Genomic DNA, 20,588 nt, shown 5'->3' with positions numbered 1-20,588 from the left:
CTCTTGATTAAATAAGAACAGATGGAGTAAAGCCTTGAAAATTCATGTGAAGCTAATATTCATTCCCTTATGCATTCATTAACACCCAATGCAAACTATTTTGTTCTACTTGAAACCAATGCTCTCTTGAGTTGCAAAAAAAAATCCAATTGTTGCTTTAAAAAAGCCTTAACAGTTATTTTGGACTCGCCAAACCTGAAATAATTTTCTATCTTTCTTTCCTCAGCAAATTTTGGAGACTTGGTTAACAAGTAGGTGACCCTGCTTCTGCAGGGGGGTTGGACTAGATGATCTCTAAAGGTCCCTTCCAACCCCTACCATTCTGTGATTCTGCCATTCTATAAACAAACTCAAAGCAAATAATTATTTTAACAATTCTGTTCCCACTAGCTTTAGACTAGGAAGCTCCATGCTTTGTTCCCAAGAATTCATCCTACTGTGGGAACTAAGGCTATTTCTAGTCCTGTGTGCCTTGGGTTGGAGAGAACTCACTTAAAAAATTCCTTCACATGACATGGTTCACATCTCTCTCTTTTTTCTAACAACAAGCAAACATCATTTATTTTTATGGTCACATTAAGTTTTTATAATCAGAAAGCCACAGCATTAAGGAAGAGTCAAGTAAATTTCCTAAGTGGTGGTAAAGCTGAGTGTCAGCAGGCAGCAGTAAATAGATGCTGAAGAAGATACCTGCACTATAACAGAGCTAAGACATAAAAGCCCAGGCTGAGACAGTGATATTTGCTTAGTTGATACCACATCTTTAGGGTAGGGGAAAATTCACAAATAAAGCAAGCAGGTTACTGGCCTTTGAAAAAAAGGAGCTACAAGCAGAGATCAGAAAAAGATCAAGCTGCACTGAGCTGGAGTCAGTTTGAAATCCTGAGTTATGATGCTAACAAAAGGATGATCTGCTGCTTCCTTCCAGCCTGGGAGGCTTCCTCTAATCAACTCCTGTGACATCTTAAAGGGGGAAATCAGGACAGGATAGCTGGAGCTTACAGAGGGCACTCTGTAAGAACTGGAGGGAAGGGTGAGTGCTGTCACACAGCACATAACCAGCATGTAGCCACTTTCTTAAGACAACCGCTTGGGGCTGACCTGCCAAGAGGGAAAGCATTGCACAACCCCTAAAATCCTGTGGGATTTTGGCTTTGTGCTCCATCCTTCCCACTATGGCACAAAGTAGCGTCAAAACACAGCACAGGGACTGCAAAACATAATTTCAACCCTTTGTTTTCTTGAAAAAAACACGTTCTCTTGGGTAAGGAAAATGTTTATTGTAGTTTCCAAACAACTTGTGAGGTGCAAACCCGTTCAGACCAGTAGCGTGCGCACAGGCAGCCTGACTTGGCAGGCACACTGCAGCTCACAGATAGAGCAATATAATGGGTCAGAAATGAAGGGAAGATCCCTCCAGATATCAAAACCAGGAATGAAAAGTAGCAAGGTGGGGTTCTGCACTGTCCTAACAACCAGCAGTTGTTTTCAGATGCTGACCAAGCTGAAGTGTTTACAGACCGTAAATACAGCCACAGCAGCTCCAGACTGAACTGCATTTCTCAGAAACTAAGTAAAAGCAGAAATGTGACATAATGAGTCAAGAATCCACCTCAGACCCAGGATAAGCTGTACAAGTGAGTGAAACTCCACTGCAAATTAACCCTCCTTGCTAGCCCATGTAATGGGAGACAGCTGCTTGCCCTTGCCAGCTGCTTTGTGCAGCCATGGGAGGCAGAGGAGGCTCATGGGGAAGGTCAATCCCACAGGTATCTCGGTACTCGTGAGCAGTTCTCCTGCCAGGAGCACAGCACCATTCCCTGGGATTTTATGGCCTCATCCCATCACAGCACATCCTACAGACTCTGCAGAGCTCAGGAGGGAAAAATGTGGCAGAATATAACTGAGCTTCATGGCTTTCCTCTGCTTCACCTAACCCACCCACGATGGCATGTAGAGCACAAACCTTTTCAAATGCTCTCTGCCTGTGTGTTAGGATTAAGGCATGATGGATTCCAGCCACACAGCCTCCAAAGCAGGCTCCACCTCTCTTGCAGACACCAGGATGGCAGAGTAATGCAATATGCACTCGTGTCCAGGCTCAGATTGTATCAACATCATCAGAACCTGTGGTTGAACTTTTTTAGAAGCTCACACCAGAGCACACAGCTCTGGAAGGCAAGGTGGGGGTTTGACTTTGTGCAAGGCAGAGGGAGGTCCTCAAACCCACCTGCATCTGTGCTCCTCAGTACCTGCAAAGGCATTCCGTATCAGTCTTATGCACTCACAATTATAAGGTTGATGAAATACACTCTTGCTCTGTTGCTTGGGATTCAAACTGAACTCTGACTGGCAAGCACTTGTATCCAGATAATGCTCTGGTTCTACATTGTAATCTTAAAGTCAAGCAGCCCTTGAAACATAAGGACAAGTTTCTGCAAGCCATCTGCCTGGCTTAAGGCAGTACTATGGGGTTTTTTGGTGGAGAAGGGCTGGAACCTAGCTGCCTGCTCTGGGTGACTCCTTTCTGCTGGAGAGGTCTCTCTGGAAGCTACATCCCCAGACCATATCAGAACAGTAGTCCATTCCCAGCACTTCCTAGGCTGCCACTCTGGAGATGAAGCAGTGCCCAAGGCATTGACTTCTCTTATGGCAAAGAGAGCTGGCATTACCCAGGATCCAAGCCTCTCCGAGGGTTCAAAGCACCAGCAGTCACACCTCCCCTCCCTCTGGGCACTTCAGAAAGCGTCTGTGGAACCTAACACAATTACCAATATGATTTCATTACTATTGAGGTGAATAAGCATGATTCATCCTCCAGTTAAATTAAGAGTGGTAAAGTATACAGACATAGACTAAAAAATAAAACCCCACCTCCTGCATACCACAACAGATAATCACAAAGCTCCCACCACATTGGTGGGTCTGAACCTGAGTGGTAAGGATCCAGTGGGACCCCACGGGTGCCTTGAGTCCTTTCACAGGGTCAGGCACACCTATAAGCTCCCTCTTTATGATATGCACAACAGCCATAAGAGCTAATGATAGTTTCCAAAGGCACTTTTAAAAGGGCAAAAAGATACTCTTGTGAAATGGGGCAGCCAAGAGCCGGGGCCATTACTGCTGAAACACTGACGCGCTGGAGATTGCTACATTGGGCTAATCCCACAGATGGTGCAATGCATATGTATTTATATGTCCACATGTGTCTGTCTACATTTTTATATGGATATATGTATAGATAATATATGTATATATAATTTACTGTGCTTTTATGTGGGACTCTAGTCAGGAAAGAGGAGTTATACTTGAGGTATTTCCCTGAATCCCAGAGCGAACGTCCTCCCGTTTACTGTGGGAAGGGGAGAAGTGGACAGAGAAAGGCTTCGTGTCCAGCCCTTGGTATTTGTGCCACATGCTCCCTCTCCGGATGAGCTGCCAGCCTAGTCCTGTGATAGACTCCTCAATCCCACTGGGCAGCAACACTGGAATTTGCTGGCCCTGAAACATCACTCGCTGAGTTGCTCCCAACAGAGCTCCTATTTTGCTCTTGCCAGAAAAAGAGAGAAAGAGGGAAAAAAAAAACCCCTCAAACCATAACGCTTCTTTCTGTGAGTCCCTTTCCTGAAATTTGCAGAAGAGGCAAACAACAGACTCAAGACCCAAACACATGAACGAGGTCTGGATTTAAGACTGACGGTGCCAAGAGAGGTTCAAAAGCATAAGGCCATTATGTCACCTTGACAAAATTAGACAACCTTTGATTTGGAGCCTGATATAGAAATTAAAATGAAATCAGGCTTGTTCCCCCAGTACAACACAGTTTCAATGCTTCAACAAGGAGGGAAAGAGTTACACGAGATTACACACTGCCCACAGCCCACCATAGAGCTGCTTAAAGACCCTGTCCCAGCTTCAAGCTGTCCTAGTATGACCAGGGGTGGACTGTGCTGCTGAAAAGGCTCCTCTTCCCACCAGCAGTGACACTTCACCACTGGTGCCACTAAGCCTGCCTTTTCCCTCGGGGAATTAGACAGTAGCTGGAACTAAAGCAGCTCTCCTGTGCTCTCACTGCCAACTTCACAGCTGTGTGAAATCCACGCTCCCCTCACTCGGAGCCTTAGGAGGAATGTTTCACTCCAGGAAGCACCAAAAGAAACAAATAAAAATGAAGGTGGCCCTATCCATCACAATTGTGTGTACAGACTGCCTCTGGCAACGGCTCAGGCAGCAAACAAACCTGTGCTAGTATTGGCAATGCCAGCAGGGCTTTGTGGGGAAGACACTCCACACTGAACCTGTGTGTCTAGTCAGGCAGACTTCTCCATATTCATCTGATATCAGTAAGAGTCACCCTGAGCCTGATCCTGAATCTAGGGAAACTGGTGGAAAAACAGTCCTGTCAGGTTCAGTTAATTTTGGATTAAGCCCTTAGAGGGGGGAAAAAAAAAAAAGGCTTAACTGCATTTGTAAAGCTAAGGCTACAGGCACTAACCTCATGTCTAGAATGGCATGGGCAAAGCTGAAGGCAGAAGTACTGCATTTCCAGACAGGATTTTTAAAAGCACATTGCTTTGGCCTGTAGATTTCCACTGCCAAATTTACTCTTAACTTCTGAAGCAGCAGCAGTGGGACAGCGTGGATGCATTTGAAAATCTCACCCTCGCACTGAACGTGGTGACAGAGTAGCCACACACAGGCATCCCAGTGCTGTGCAGGAGAGGGTACTGCCTAGTTCCCCCTTGGAACAAAGTTTAAATATAACTTCCTAGGAGACACTGTCTTGAGAGTTCTTTCTTAGAAAACCTGAGACCATCGTTGATAAAATTGATTCTCTTTTTTTTCCTAAGACTCCAGTAAAATTGAGGGCAAAGTGCTTTCCAGACTGCTCTGATCTCCCTGCTTTTGCCACAACAAATAGCAGCAGTGAAATCATATGGAAGAGGTATTTGTAGGAACCTTGCAAATGGCTCATTATTCCAAGATTTAGCTTCTCATTTCATGTGGATTACCGTTGCTATTCACTCCTTTCAGGTGATTCACCTTGGGCTGCCTGAAGCCCAAGTATCCTGGATGAGCAGGGCAGAGCCAGGTGAAATTCCTGGCTGGGCATGCTGAGATCTCTGTAAACCTCCTCCCACTTCTGGGGATTCCTCCCAAGCTGCCTGTCTTCCTTTCAACCCTCAGCACACAGACTATCAGCTCTAAGAGGGGAAACTGGGAAGTTTATGTAAGCAAAACACAAGGGGGAGGAATGGGAATAATGAGAAACACTAGTGTGCAGCAAGCTCTAGCTAAGATGGAAATTTGGAGGTGTTACCCATGAGTAGCACATGCCTTTCAGAGTCAGTTCATGCTATGACTCTGTGTGCTCACCCTTCTTTCCAGGACCAGGATATCTTGCTTACTGGAAGGTAACTGGAAGAGCTGCTTTTACCTCAGTCTTTTTCAGGCCAACAACACAGACTACAGGACTCTGGCATTTTCCTGCTTTAACTGGGGAAGATCTAAAGCTGTCAGGTCTGTCTCACACAGGCAGCCCTTGAGTGTCTTGATTATAAATCCCTTTCCACGGGAAGATGACACCACAGATCCTCACTGAAACGTTCTTTCTAATCTAGGGAAACAAGAGGCAAACCAGGCAGAAATCTTTGCTGAGAGGTGTGATGGCACCACACCAAATCAAAGCTCAGAATCACAGACTTTATATCCAAGCCTCCCATGTTTAGATAGACCAGAGTTTGCACAGTACCCATTTTCTATCACAACTTGAAGGCAAGATGTTTTCCAAAACACTCCTTGTCTGTGCTTGCTAAAGGTACACCCAGATGACATCTAAAGTGCATTGTTCTTTAGCTCATGCCCTCATCAAAGTTTAGCACTCTCCACCTACAAGGCTATATTTTTATTCTGTGGCAGGAAAGCAGTTCTTAATTTTATTGATAATTTCAGTGGGTTCAGTCATAAAGTACTTTAAAGCCATCTATGCAGTCAAGTGCTGCTACTTCCAGACTGGACTGCTGTTTTCAGATACTCTCCCCATGAATAAATAATTGATTGAGGACTAATGGAAGACCAGAGAGGCTCAGGGAAAGCAGAGTGATTCTTTACTGCCCTGAGAAAAAGGAACAAAAAGTGAACTATTTTAACATGATGAAATGCATCACCCACAGAAGATACATTAAAGCTAATGAATTCCTGGGACTGTTCTAGATAGGCCATGCAGACAAGGAGCAATAGCTGATCTGTGTCCTCTCTGCACTTTGGGGACACCATACAGGTGTGGTTTACCTGTCCTCATTTCTTCTCTCAAGCAGACCCCACCACACTTTACAAGTGGTTTATAAAGCTCTTCATGATTTTGCATGAGAAATGATTTCACAGGAGGGTTGTGAGAGCAGAGCATGATATGTGGGGGACAGCGCTGCAGGTGCTGTAGTGTACTCTGCCAGACTGTAACAGGAAAGCAGCCCCACCAAAACGCAGCAGTCACTTTCACATGAAGATCACGTCCATGTGCATGGGGAATCAACTTTTAAACAGTGTTACTTTTACTTCCTACCTCACATTGTTCCTGCATTAACTTGGGAGGCACCACAGCTGTAAGAATGGAAATGCTGTTTGCTTCCTCCCCAGCCAATTCCTTAATCTTTTACTACTTGGCTCTGAATCTCTGTGTTTCCATCGTGCACGTCTGTGTCTCCACAGCCACTCCTGCTCTCTGCAACTCAATCCTTGAATATTCAGTTTGCTGCCCTCAGACCAAGCACTTAATGTCACTCCTGGCACTACCAACGACCTTCAGCATGGCTGAAATGACTCAAACCAGAAAACACCCAACAAGAAGACAACCCTTACCAACAGCTTTTCATTCCCCCCTAGCAACCAAAGCACACTCCCAGAACAGCTCTGCCTGGACTGGGAGCAGGTGCAGCTGACACCCAGTCTGACGTTTGGATGCAGCAGGCTCTGCCCCAGAGCTAATCCAAGCTTCAGGGATCAGGTAGAAACACTTTCACTGCACATCCCCAGAGCAGCCTGTATGTCAGATTTCTTTGCCAAATGCTTCTCCACCCCAGCTTTCCATGTGAAGGCCTGACAGCTCTAGTGCCCACACGACACCTTCATACCACAGACGTCAGAGCTCGGGCACCAGTGACACACTGCTCAAACACGCAGTGACTCGCTGTTAAACCCAGCAGACGAGTAAGCAGAGCTCCCCTTTGTCCTCAGTTGCCCTGGGCAGCTGGAGCTTTTTCTGGCGCCTGACTAGCAATCCTGTGGCTTTTACCTCATGTGCAGAAACGAGACAGAACCTGGATTCAGGCTTCACTTCTTCCTGCATCTTTAAAGGAAAACGTTCAGGTTTAGCACTAGCCAGCTGCTAAGGTGCCATAAAAGTTGCTTTTTAGAAGCTAAAGACAGTAAGTTCACTCTTTCTTGTGATTTAAGCCTTCTTCTCCAGCAGAGTGGCCACATTGCTTTCCTACCTGAACCTGCCCTTCCATTCCCTGCCTCATCCATGCTTTCAGGGCAGCAAGGGTGCTGCATGCCAGGTAGGCATGGTGCCCTACAGAGAGGTGCAGGGATGGAGGGGGAATGCAGCACTTCTCTGCATGCTACAACGCACCTCAGCAGCAAGAGGAAGGCCCCGTGAGTGGCAGAGCTGCAGGCTCTGTCCTTGTCAGAGGACAGCACTTCATGTTACTTGTGTCACAAGCAGTTATAGGAATCGAGCCATTTCCCGGGTCGCTCCGGCCAGAGCTGTGTTGTGGCTCTCTACAGTGCTACCACAGGACTTCATCTGGCCCCTGCCCTCCCTGCTGCACCCCCTGCTTTTTGCCAAACTCCAACACATTTGTTTGCATCACACAGTCCCCTTCTCCACAGCACTGTCCCCTTAGACAGGCTGAGCCATTCCTAGGACCAAGTACCACGCAGATGAGTAAGACTAGAAAAATCTTGCCCTCTTCTCTGTGTGAGTCCTACATTGGCCTCTTGGTTTAAACCACAGAGTACTTTGTGACTTTCTGGCACCCACAACCTACATCATCAGCTAGCAAGTGGGATGGGTCACAAAGGCATGAGATGGGCAAAACCACAGAAGGGTTAATTCTGCAGTGGGCTGAGAGAAAAGGAGACTGTAGAGAGGGCTCTCAGAGGAGCCAGAGACTGTGACTCACCGGGAGGGGCTGCAGGAAAACAGGGCTTTCAGTGAGGCCCACAGGAACTTCTTTAGGGAGATTCTTCCCCCAGAGACAGGCAAGGGAAAGCGCCTCACCTTTCCCATCACTGAGAGGATCCGGTGACTGCCCTGCCAGGAGGGGAATCGCTATTGTCCGGCTGATTGTTTCCAGTCTGGCTAAAAATGGGATGAGAGGAAACTAATTGCTTCACTGGAGTTAAAAAAAAATCCCTCAGTCTGGAGTGAACAAATTATTTTGTAGACTGGTGGTGTTTGGGTTTGTTTCCATCCTGGCTTAACAAGCATTACTGACTTCAGCTGCAGGAGGATGGGGGGAGGAAAGCCATTAGGGCAAGAACATGATTCACACAGACATCTCTCACCCAGCACAGGCTCTTACCCCAGACAACCTCTGCAGCCCTGCTGACAACAAAGCCTCATGTCAGTCTGTTTGTCCATCCATCCCTCCAGCCCTTCAGAATGAGGAAGGTGGCTGAGAGTAAAGGGAAACATTTTTTCCTTTTAAATCTGACTGGAAGTGCCAGCCTTCCTGCAGCTCAGATACTTCAGCATGTTAACCATGCTTGGCAGCATCTCCAGAAAAAACTGCTGTCCCTTCTCAGTGGCAGGGAAACAAAGGGAAAACATCCCAAAAGAGCAGATGCTCCAGGAGAAAGCAGGAGAGCTCAAAGCCTATGAAATAAAGTTTAATTAGTTGGTTTGGAGAAGTCACATTGAAACTTCTGAGACTACTTTTGGTGTCTGGAGAAATAGAATTAAGCCTGAAGCCAAGACATGCAACTAATGTTGAAATTCTTCCTTACATAATCAGTGCCTGGGACACAGCCACTCTCTTGGCCAACACAGCCAATGTCTCTGCCAACAAAGGCCAAGGCACAGTCTGCCAGCCAGCAAGTGATACCCAGTGACTACAGGCATCCTCACATCTCAGCGAGGGCTTCAGGGAATTCAGCATCAGGAGCCTATGAGAATTACGTGCTCATGTCACTAAGCCAACTCCAGTGATCATCTTCTTTAGTGATCCTCTAGTGGTCATCTTCTTTAGATAACTTGAGTCATCTTCTAACTGGATGCATCCCTCAGGGAACAGGAGAACAGCTTGAACCACCCCAAAGTATGGCAAGGTCTCAAGGAAGACATAAGCAGAGCAAAGATTTGGAAACATTAGGAGCTTACCTGGAGAAGAAGTGGAGAATTTCAGCATGAGTCTGGTTGCAAGAAAGCAAGGAGAAAGCAGGGAAGGCTCTCTAGGAAGGCTTAACCTATCCTAGACATGACAGAACATGGAGATATAGGATACCCCATGCCACTTGAACTCATGCAGGGGCGTCCAGAAACTGTCACTTGGCATCCCTTCACTTTCACACAACTCCAGTTCAATATCAGCTTACTGGCTGATAGCAATAGCTGGAATTTGATCTCTTGCTTCCTGGCCATGAGGGATCCAGAGATGCCACCAGCTGACACTGGGAAGCGGCACCCAACAGCTCAGGCAGACACTTCTCCTGACTGTTCTGGGGCATGGGGAAAGCCATCAGTACTGAAGGACCCCAAAGGTAGCTGTGACTGGAGATGATGAGGTGCAGTAAACAGGACAGGCTGAAAAACAGTTTTCCATTAATTTTACCACAAAATACATGTGTTTCCCCTTGGGGCTATCAGGGCAGTCTCCAATTTGAGCATCAGTGAATCAGGGCAATTTCACTAGATAGATCCAAAGGGTGTACAGGAATATGCAACACAGACTCTCCACTCGTGAATCAGAATACAGCCCACTCGAGCCACAGACATCTCATGGCTTTAGAGGTTCAAAAGCCCACCTCACTTTGCTCTGACTCCTTTCCAAAACATCACATTTTCAAACAAGAAGCACAGGTTACTATTGCCTTCCAGAAAGCAGACAGGAAAGTGTGCTTCAAGTGGCTCAGTCACAGATAAAAGCTAATGATTTAACAGATGCAATGCAATAAAGGCTTATTTGGGCAACCTCTCCTTGTGTAGGGGCAGGGAAAAAAAATCCTGAGTTCAGGCATGAGTTACACTAGTCCCATGTCAAACCCACCACTGCCATCAACCAGCCATCACAACATTGCAATTAACTCAGCAATTCAAGGCATGAACTGGACCAGCTGAAGCTTCATTGGCTTGCTGCATCTCAAGTAGCACAAAGGAGACAGGGAGCTGTAACCCTCCCACAGGGGTTGGCCCTGGCCCTACAAAGACCCCAGCGGGAGCAGCACTGGCAGGGGCAGCTCGTGCTCTGGGCAGTGCCATGTTCTGACCTTCACGGTGGGTGGGCTGACTCTTTGGGAGCTTGGCCAGCTGGCACGAGTCAGAGCAGCTCCTTGACTTTCTCATTTATCAAGGCTGGGCAGACAAGCAAAAAGCAGGAGACAGCTGCCAAAATCTTTGCTCCTTTCTGTGCTCAACAGTGGCTGAAGGCAGAAATTCTGGCTGTAAAAACTCCTGTTTGGGCCACAGGTTTGAAACCAGTGACATGAGGAGGACTGAAATGGGGAGCTCCACCTAGGAAAAACGGTTATAAAAGAAGAGGGAAAACTTAAGAGAAAATGTGTGCAACGGCAAAGGCTACATTAAGCTGACAAGGCTGTATCAAAATCCCCAAAACATAGATAAGCATACAATTCCTCAACTTATGGTCAAGAGATATTGCCAAACACGAATAGAAAGACGAGTAATTCAGCTTTTAGGCACAAGTCACCAAGGACACAGGACCTTGCCGTGTTTTCTTACCCAGGTAAATGTCAAATGTAACGTAATCAGATCCAGAGAAAGGAGGAGAAAGCCCAGTTAAATGTCACATGGCAGCTTGGACTAACACAGGTGCCACAGAGCCTGCAGGTCAAAATCTGCTGCAGCCTTGCTCTAACAGCACACACAGGCTTATCTAAAAGCCCATGAAGAGTTTGAGGGGATCACTTCCTATTGCCCCTTCTACCACACAGGTTTGCACATGGAATAATTTCCCCCTGCTCTTCCCAGTCTCCTCCCTTGTCCCTTCCTGCAGCCCCTTCCTTTTCCAGCACAACAAAGAAGCCATGACTCAGTTTGAAGGCAAAGCACCACAACACTGCTGCCTTCCCCAAAACAGCACCAGAAGTGTTTCAGATGCAAACATTCACATCCTTACGGATGGACTCTGCCACAGCAGTACACCTGGATCAGAGGCGTTATTTGGTAAACAACCTCTCCTAGCTGCATGTAGTTTTCCTGATTCAGGAGCACTTCTCCACTATGTTGCCAAGAGATTTGTGAAATCAGCTCTAGGTGTTAATAATAAATGGTGATTGTGAAACTTGAATTGATTTGGAAGAAATAAAGAGCGTGGAGGATCTCTGTGGATTTGAGCATCTCACACCTTGTACATGGTTGAGACTTGAAGGCTTGCTGCCGTTTCCATTGCTGTCAGCTGGAATATCGCCACCTGCTTTAGTGGAACAATAATCGGGTAATACAATTCTGAGACTAAATTGTGCCTTCAAGGCACAGCCTCATAAAAGAGGAGGTTCTTGATCCTGTTAACAGCAAAGGTGTTATGACTTGGAGTCCAAATGTTGAGCAATGCTTTCCCTTTGCTCCATGGGAAAGGGCTTTGTCAACTGCACCCTGGCACACACCAGTAGCTCACTACAAGCCCCAGCACCATCTCAGCTAGCACGTAAAGGGCAGAAGCAGAGCTGTGTCCACCATCCTGCCCAGGGTACCACTGGCAGAGGATGGACTTTTCTCCCACAGAAAGTTAGAGTTGTAAATCAGACGAGTGTTGCTGCAGTGCTGCCATGCAACAGTTGTCATTTTCTTCTGCTATTTAGTTGATTTCTGTATGGCTACAGGCAGCCCATGACTCTGATCTAGAATCTAAAGACAAGGTGTTACAATGATGCACCATTGACACTAAAAGTTGCTGGATGACTTCACAGAATTCCTCTGCATAAAACCAGAGCACCTATGTCCTCACTGGCATAAAGAGCAAAATCTAAGCATTGGGATTATTTACCAAGGAAACATCAGCAGCTAATCTTGCTACAGATAAAAAACAAGTCAAATCCTCTCTGTGTATCTACTGCAGTAGCTGCAGGCCAAGTATGTCAACAATACTGGTTTTCTCATTGTCTCCCTTACATACACAAGTAGCTTTGCTCACTGCAACACATCACGTTGCAAGAAATCTTCTACTTCAGCAAGACAGAGGGAGCAGATGCAACAGCTCTTTGTTGGCAGCATCTTTGTTTTAAAAAATTGTAGAAAACATTCATTGAGGTTGACAGAGCCTTTTTCCACAGCTATGTATACATCAGCCTCCATAATGCTAACTTGGGAGCCATACTCTCTGCCACTAATATTGAAAGGTTCCTCGATTTGAGATGGGTACAAAGATCAATGAAATGATTGGATTAATGCTGGGCAATTCTGGAGCTCTCAGAGCAAAAGTTTTCAAAACTGGATCCTTAGTTTCAGAAGTTCTAACTAAATACTCCCAGGTGCTCTAGGACTTCAAGATTGAGTCTAATTCTGCAGTCCTTTCTTTCAGAACTTGGCTCTAATTGTTACATGTAGCTATTTCTTCAATGGTATCTGCATGCTTTTTTTGTGAAATTGTGAAATGCCTTCATAAGGATGTATGAGTCAGGAAAACAGTGACAAAACACAAGGCACCTCTAATCACTTATCCCCTTCACAGATGAGCAGAATTGCTTATTTTTATTGCATCAGTACCAGGATTCTCAGCTAACACCCAAGTCTCATTTCAAACACTCAGTAAAAGAGAGTCAATGTAGTACACAAATTATTGACATGGAAATGTAACAACTACAGCAAAGGAGAAGAGTGACAGCACGAGAGGCTTGCATTTAGGTAAAGGTTATCCAGCCTTGGGACAGGTGGATGAATTAGACAAACTCCTGAGGCCCCTTTGAGCTCTGGTTTTGAACGATTTATACGGATTCATTATGTGCAGGGTTTGCAGGTTTCAAACCAATCCCTTTAAATAACCATAAAGGAAACGTAGACACTAGCAGAGCCAATAACTTCTGTAGGCTATTCAGTAGTCCTTAGTCATGTGGAAAGTTGCATTGAAGTTCACAGACTATATACAGTGGAGTCAATGGGGCACAGAGATCTGATACGTGGATCTCAAAACAGGACTGCTCTTCGTAAGCATAACTGTAAATCAGGACTAAACTGTCCTGCACAGTGACTGATTCAACATGACATGGAAATGTGAGAGGCTGGGGCTTTTTTTCTGCACTTTCCATTTGATCAAGTGCAGAGAAACAACACTTTAAGCACTGCATGCCAGAGGCAGTAAAAGAGCCCAGCTTGCAAGCATGCAACAGCCACCTTTGAGTGGAAAACAATGTGGAAGTGGCAGTGTCTAGAAGCACAAATCAGCCTACACGAGCTGTTGACTGTCAGATAATATAGCTCCAGACATTGCTACACTCTTGACCCTCAGAGACATTCCCTTATATTTTCTAAAGCTGAATGAAGCATTTCCAGAGACTCCAGCATGAAAATTTCACTTCTGCACTAAGGAGCTGTAGTAGGAACAGGGCTCTCACTATGTTTTTCTGTGCCAATTTGCAGCTTTCAGCTAATTTGCTTTGCTCATTCACCGTAAAATCAGCTTATATGTCATTATTTCCACTGTTCTCATAACAGAGCATATGCTTCATTTTGTTCTGCCTACATATATCTACTCTCATCTTCAGGGCCCCAACCCAAGAAAGCACAGTGTTGAGGAACTCTCCTGAATCGAGGTTTTGAAGTGATAGGGACCAGATCCCACAGCTGAGGGTATGATTCTCCACACAGTGAAGACTCACGCTTCTTTTGGCACTGGCTGAGCTCTTTCCCACCCTTTCTTCTTGGATGCAAACAACATGCCAGGTGTAGCTCAGACACGATGGGGAAGACAGAGGCATCAAATACATGGAAGATTACCTACAGATTCATCTACTGTAGCACATCCAAGCAAGAGCTTTCAGAAAAGCTTAAAACCACCTCATTGAACAAAACATCTGTCTTCATTTGCTAAGAAAACAAAGCTATGCATTGCATCTAAGCAAACCAATGTTAATCCCTGGATAGTCCCCCAGCCAGGCAGCTTGCCTTGCAGAGTGCTGCTGGTATCAGTCACAGATCCAGCCCAACCACTAGTTTACCTCCTTGGTGGAAGCCCCTCGACTTCAGGGGAAACAAGATCTGTCTCCAGATGTGAAAAAGGGCAGGAGATGAGAATAAACAAAAATCACCAGTTGCCAGGAAAAACAAAACCCCCACAACCCCAAGAAACAACAGAGAGGGATCCCATGTCTACAGTGTCTTGACCCATGGAAAAAGCAAACAGCACGCTACTAAGAGTTGCTCTGTTAACAGTGGCTGTATGTAATTAGGAAAGGCATTCAGCTTCTGTTTTCAGCATGCAATTTGTAATTGATTTTGCTGAAAGAAACTTCAGTGTTGTTTCAGTTAATAAGAGTCTTTCCAGCAAAACTGGTCTCCGTAAAAGGCTTATGTAAACTTTCCTTCAAGTGTCACAGGCTTATTGTTTGAATTGGCAGGGAATTAACCTGTTGCAAAGAAAAAATCTTTCCCTATAAAAGCCAACAGTCATGAGGCACACAGCTACAGACATGACAGGTCTCCTACACTAAGGAAAGGAAGTGATTTCAGAGACCTGGCCAGTATCCAGCAATCTTTCCAGATCCCGGCAGAGATGGAGATTTTCCCTGTCATAAGGAGTACCCATGTAAATGAAGGTGATGCTCTCAGGCAGCACATAGGAAAGCAAATACTCCCTGATCTTAATTTCCCCAAGAGATAGTGTTCAGCCCCAAGGCAGGACCATGTTCTCATCTGGATAACTATATAATGGCCTTTTGCCTTGCTGAAGGGATCACACATTCTATTAAACAGAATCAAGTCACAGCATCTAATTAATAGTGGCTGTTACTACATCAGAGCATTGGGACTCTGTGCACACCACATTCAGAGGAACGATGGAGCACAGACCCTGAGCATCTCTAGAAGGTCCCGTTGCATCAGAAATATCAATATAGACAAAAGGCAGTGGAATAAGCCAACTAGCATGAGTCCTTGGGACAAAACCAAAGTTCTTCAGCCAGCCACCAACCAGTCCTTCTCCCAAGCTCTCCAGTCCGACCTTTTAGCTCCTCTGGCTCTCAGTCAGCTACACTACCTTCACACTACACTACTCATACCCTTAACGATGATGCCACTGTGCCATGGCAAGCAGTGAGCTGGGTCACAGGGGTGTCTCTACTATCCAGCTCCATATCCATCATTAAAGTGCACAGTGCAAAGGTGACACAGCCTCTGCTTCCAGATACAGTTCTGGTATATCACCATGTGCTGTCTGCCCTATCACCTCTGCGGGTCGTGGAGATGTGTTCTGAAAAGCAGCCGTCTCCACTCATGCATCCTACCAGTGAGACACATTTCCAGAGAGAGAGAAAGAAGGTTTGGCATATAAATCAAGACCATGTTGCTGGGTTGGGCTGAATGCTCTACATTGCCTGTAAAAAGGTCATTATTTTATTTTCCTACAAAAATCCCAAAGCCACAACAACCAAGCTTGAGAAAACATCTGCGTTTGTCCACAGTACATAGGGGTGATACCTCTGGTGAGAGACACCATGTAGGTGACCTTGGCAAGCAGAGTCATCCACTATCAACCTATGCAAAGGTGTGAATACAAGGGCTGCAGGGCAGCCATTCTTTCAGTAATGCAACATGGAAGGAAGAGTCCTGCTTTCAAAATAAACCCTTATAATCATTTACTACCTCTTTGCTTTTTAGGAGAAAATGAGTGGACCAGCAAAACTGTGCAATCTAATACTGTGCAATCTAATACTGCTTACATGTGCATGGTGTTTTGATTTGTTTCCAGCATGCATAGAAGCCAAACCATGCTTCTCCTACTCTGGGAACTGCTGAACTAGAAAGTGAAAGATGGGAAGAGCTGCCTCAAGTAAAACAACACACATACACTTTAGATAAAAATCACAAACCAACCTACATGCCTGCAACAGGACCCAGCATACTATTTTCCTTTAAAAGGAAGTGTAAAGAAAGCAGCAGTGCAAGAATAGTGCCCTGTGAGCATAGATTTTTATCTGCAATAGCCTTGATTATCACCTAACCTTCTTCTGGCAACATCCAGCATGGTCTGAGCCCAAATACATCCTTATCCTACTCCTCTGCGGTTTGGGGTGCACGATATACTACAATTGAACATGTTGAAAAGCTCACTTTCAATGTCTGGACACATTCTAGTCCTATTCCCTGTATGATGGGATAAGGAACCACACTGAACTTGTTAACATTTTTTCAGGAAGCAACTAGAAATAGACACTGCTGAGTTGACAGCTAACCTCAGCTTAGAGCAAGATAGAGATATTTCCTTGATAAGGCCAGAAATCCATTGAGCCTTTGCAGTGTCACAGATGAAAAAAACAAAACAAAACCTGTGAAACTGAAAGCTCTCTTTAAAAAAACCCCAAATACTCACACATACATTTATGGGATTTCCATTCTGGCCAGGACTTAGTAACAAAAAGCAGAGCTTCCTCAAAGTGAGGAGCAAACTCACTGCAAATTTCAGTTGCATCATGAAAGTCATCCTGTGAAAGCACCAACCCAGCAGTAATTTTAAGGTTAACAAGTCGCATACAAGGAAAAATACACCATCTGCTTCAGGAACTCCATTCTCCCATACTCACAGCAGCAACTGCAGAAATACTGCCCTATGGCTAGTTTGAATTGCGTGTGTGTGGGCAGAAAAGGAATCAAACACCTGATTTTTAACTGTTACCAGCATTATCAACCTAGGACAAAGTGACACATTTCAGCTACTTCTCAATGAACTTTCAGTGCTGGCTCTCAAGCCTCTCTGGGATTTCAGAAAACACAGCTTTAGGTAGCACTTGTGGCAAAAGCGACTTGACTTACCAGAAGAATGCTCAATAAATGCAGATTCTCTCCTGAACTGATTAATCTCAAAGGGGGCAAGGAGGAAGAGTATTATTGTGTTTAACTTCAACACAGAAGAAAAACAAATGACCCAGGATATTCCAGGCCAGCAACTCTCTTACTCCATTAACCCTGGGAACCCAGAAAGAGGAGGCACATTAAATAGCTTGTGGCAAAACACTTTCTGGGCAGGCTTTTCCTGGCAGCTTTCCCCCTCTGCTCCTAGCTTCTGATCATAAAATCTCCAAACTCTCTTACATAAGTGCAATGATTCCCTTCTGAGTATCTCCTTCCATCCTGCAGGCTCCTTCCTAGAGCCCAGTGTTTGTGACCTGGCAGAAGCAACCTCAGTTCAGTATATCCACAGCCAGAAGCTCTCTCCCCTTAAATCTTTCCCAGCAGTCATCCCAACTAATGTTAAAAAAACAAGTCAGATCTCCCAGATCTGCCCCATGCAGCTGAAGCTACCTGACTCCACAGCTCAACCAGTTTTCCAACAAGATCAAAGCCCGTGCAGTTGTTCAAGAAGCTTTTCAATTACTCCTCCAGTTTCTATCATGAATTACGGCAGCACTTGAAGAGTGCCAAAACCCAGAGGGATCGATTACTCCTGCCGTGTGACAGGCAGCAGGCTGGGGGTGACAGGAGAAGCTGTAAGCACAGTGGCATTACATTATGCACAGACACAGTTTGGCTGCTGACTGATTGACAATAGCTACTGGATGTCACTATTTTAAGGATAATGTCATTTGCGTAATTATCTGGCAGGGGCTCTCCTCAGCGGCTGACGTTATTCACAAGGGAGGAATTAGACTGAAATCCAGCTGTAGAGTAAGTAGATTTGCTATTCTTTGCAGACAATCACTATGCTTTAGAAGCTCGATACATATGGTATATATCACTAGTAATTTCCATACTCTCAGGATCCAGAGAATGTGAAAAAGACACTCCTCCCATTTCACTGCACCATATATATCATCCAATTTCAAACTTTAAAATAATGTAATATTCCCTGTCTTCACCCAACCATAGAATCACAGAATGGTAGGGGTTGGAAGGGATCTTTAGATATCATCCAGTCCAACCTCGCTGCTAAAGCAGGTCCACCTAGATCAGGTCACACAGGAACGTGTCCAGGAAGGTTTGAAAACCTCCAGAGAAGGGGTCTCCACACCCTCCCTGGGCAGCCTGGGCCAGGGCTCCATCACCTGAGTGGTGAAATAGTTTTTCCTTATGGTTAAATGACTATTTGTTTCTGACTGGACTCTAGCTAGAAAGAGAAAGATAAGTTGCTTTTACTTGATCTGTCCTACCATCTCACCACAGTGGCCCTTTAGCCACTTTAGCCTTCACCTGTTCTGGTTTTAGTGTGTTCAAACCTGGGTTTATCTGACATAGGAGGACATGCTACCTAAACCCGAGGCTGCATCACCTGGGTTAAACTATGCAAAGCCCCAAACCAAATGGCATTTGGCCCAACCCACAGTCTGAAATGGCACTAACACAGCATGACTGGGATTGGAACTGGTCCCATCCTGGACACAGTTGTGAATCCCAGCTATACAAACGTAACCAAGCAGCAAAAACAGAGATTTAGCATGATTCTTTCCAGTGCTGGCACGCTACAAGTGAGGCTGAGCAAGGGCTACAGTAGAGCATACTCAAATACACATGCTTTGCTGCTGGAACCCAGGTAACAGGATCCAAAGAAAACAACTGAGTGTTCCTCTTTTTCACTGCACCAGGCAAGAGGATGCCAGAGGTGTTCAGCAAAGAAATCCTTCTGTATAAGCAGACTGTCTCAACACTGACATCTCCCTGTTCTAGCTGTCTTGTTCCATGTCCCAGAAGAGGTCTTCCTCTGCCTCTGGCATATATGGGAGGATGCTGGTCAAATGGTCATCTTGGCCGGGGAGGCCTCTGCAAAGCAGATTGGCTGATCTATGCATTGATGTTTAAGCTGATAGAAAAGTCCTTTAGCAGTACAGAAGAGAAAAAACGTAACCAAATTGTCCTCCTGAGTACAGAACAAGAAAAACCAAAGAGAGAGCTGCATATCAGAAATTGCTTCCTGAGAACAGCCTTGAGACTCAGGAGCGGAGGCTGATGCAAGGAGGCAATGATGCTCCAATCCTGTTGCAAACAAAAAGATGCCAACACATGGACAGGAAGGAAGAACTCCTGCCATAGGATCATGGCAGGAATGAAGAGACCTTTAGTAGCAGAACTGAGTGGATAGGTATGTCAAATATATGGGGTTTAAACACAGGCCAGTAGCTAATACAAGGGAACAAAGAGGCTTGGATGTAACCAGCGCACGTTAGACTTTGAATAAGGCAGCACACAGTGACAGAAGCAACAGCTCCTTGCATTTACCTCCCACAAAACCTAAGAAGGTTTCACTTAGTGTCTCTCCCTTGGTCATCAGTTTGACATGCACTCTCCAGCAGCAAGTCAGGCCTAGAGCAGCACCACAGAGGCTTCTGTCGATTGGCAGCTGATGCCCAACAGCCAGACAGGCACCTGAGGTGCAGCCAAGGGGCAATTCTGAGGCTGCTACAAACCAGCTTCGTGACTTGACACCAATGCAAAATTTAGGCATGCTTGCACACATGACATAGGAAGACCCTTGCTGTAGACAATACTGCAGTCAGAATTGTCACTCCTCCTTGGGAGCAGGTGACAAGCACCTTGGACAATGTGCAGGGTGAAGGTTGAGGTACTTACTGTTATCCCAGCCGACAAGTTATTCCTGGTGGGCAGCAAGTGACTGTTACTTATTCAAGCAGAAAACTCAAGCTTATCATCTCAGCCGTGGGGCTCAGACAAAGAGAATGAATGAATGCAGAGCTCACCGATAAATGATGCCTCTTTCATGGAGAAACATCAGGGCTGAAATAATTTCTGCAGCATAGAACCGGGCTCGATCTTCATCAAAGCGACGCGACTTCTGAATGTGGAACATCAAGTCGCCGCCATTGACGAACTCCATCACAAAGAACAGGCGATCCTTCACACACACAAACAACAGATACAAACAGTGTCAATCATATCCTCTGCCAGGCTTACAAAGCCTAAGCAAAATTACTATCTCCCAGACTAAGCACTCATTAGACAACGAGGAGGTGGAAAAAAACCCCACATCTGACTTATATAGGAAAGATTAAATCAATACTAGAAAGATCTGTTAGCACCTCTTTGCCCTCCACTTCCCCCTCAGGATTTTACCCCCACTAATGGAATGAATTCCTGTTCACATTAGGCATACCAGGAGATGTGTGCTCATGACTAACCATGTCCTGGAGGGTTTCCCAAACAGCCTGAACCAGCAGAGGATGATACCCCTGAGTGAGTGCAAAAGAAATCT

At 45.5% G+C, this 20,588-nt stretch overlaps 1 protein-coding gene across 1 annotated transcript in view; it reads right to left on the bottom strand.

Annotated features, from left to right (window-relative positions):
* PRKCH (protein kinase C eta) overlaps window positions 1-20,588 on the bottom strand; it is a 121,201-nt gene that overhangs the window by 25,594 nt on the left and 75,019 nt on the right. The window contains exon 10 of the mRNA XM_061997662.1: window positions 20,077-20,231. Within this exon, the coding sequence (XP_061853646.1) occupies window positions 20,077-20,231 (155 nt within the window). The remainder of the gene's footprint in view (window positions 1-20,076; window positions 20,232-20,588) is intronic.

The sequence above is a fragment of the Colius striatus genome, chromosome 6 (assembly GCF_028858725.1).
Source record: "Colius striatus isolate bColStr4 chromosome 6, bColStr4.1.hap1, whole genome shotgun sequence".
Lineage (NCBI taxonomy): Eukaryota > Metazoa > Chordata > Aves > Coliiformes > Coliidae > Colius > Colius striatus.
The sequence above is the reverse complement of the archived record's forward strand: the minus strand, read 5'-3'. Positions and strand labels throughout refer to the sequence as shown.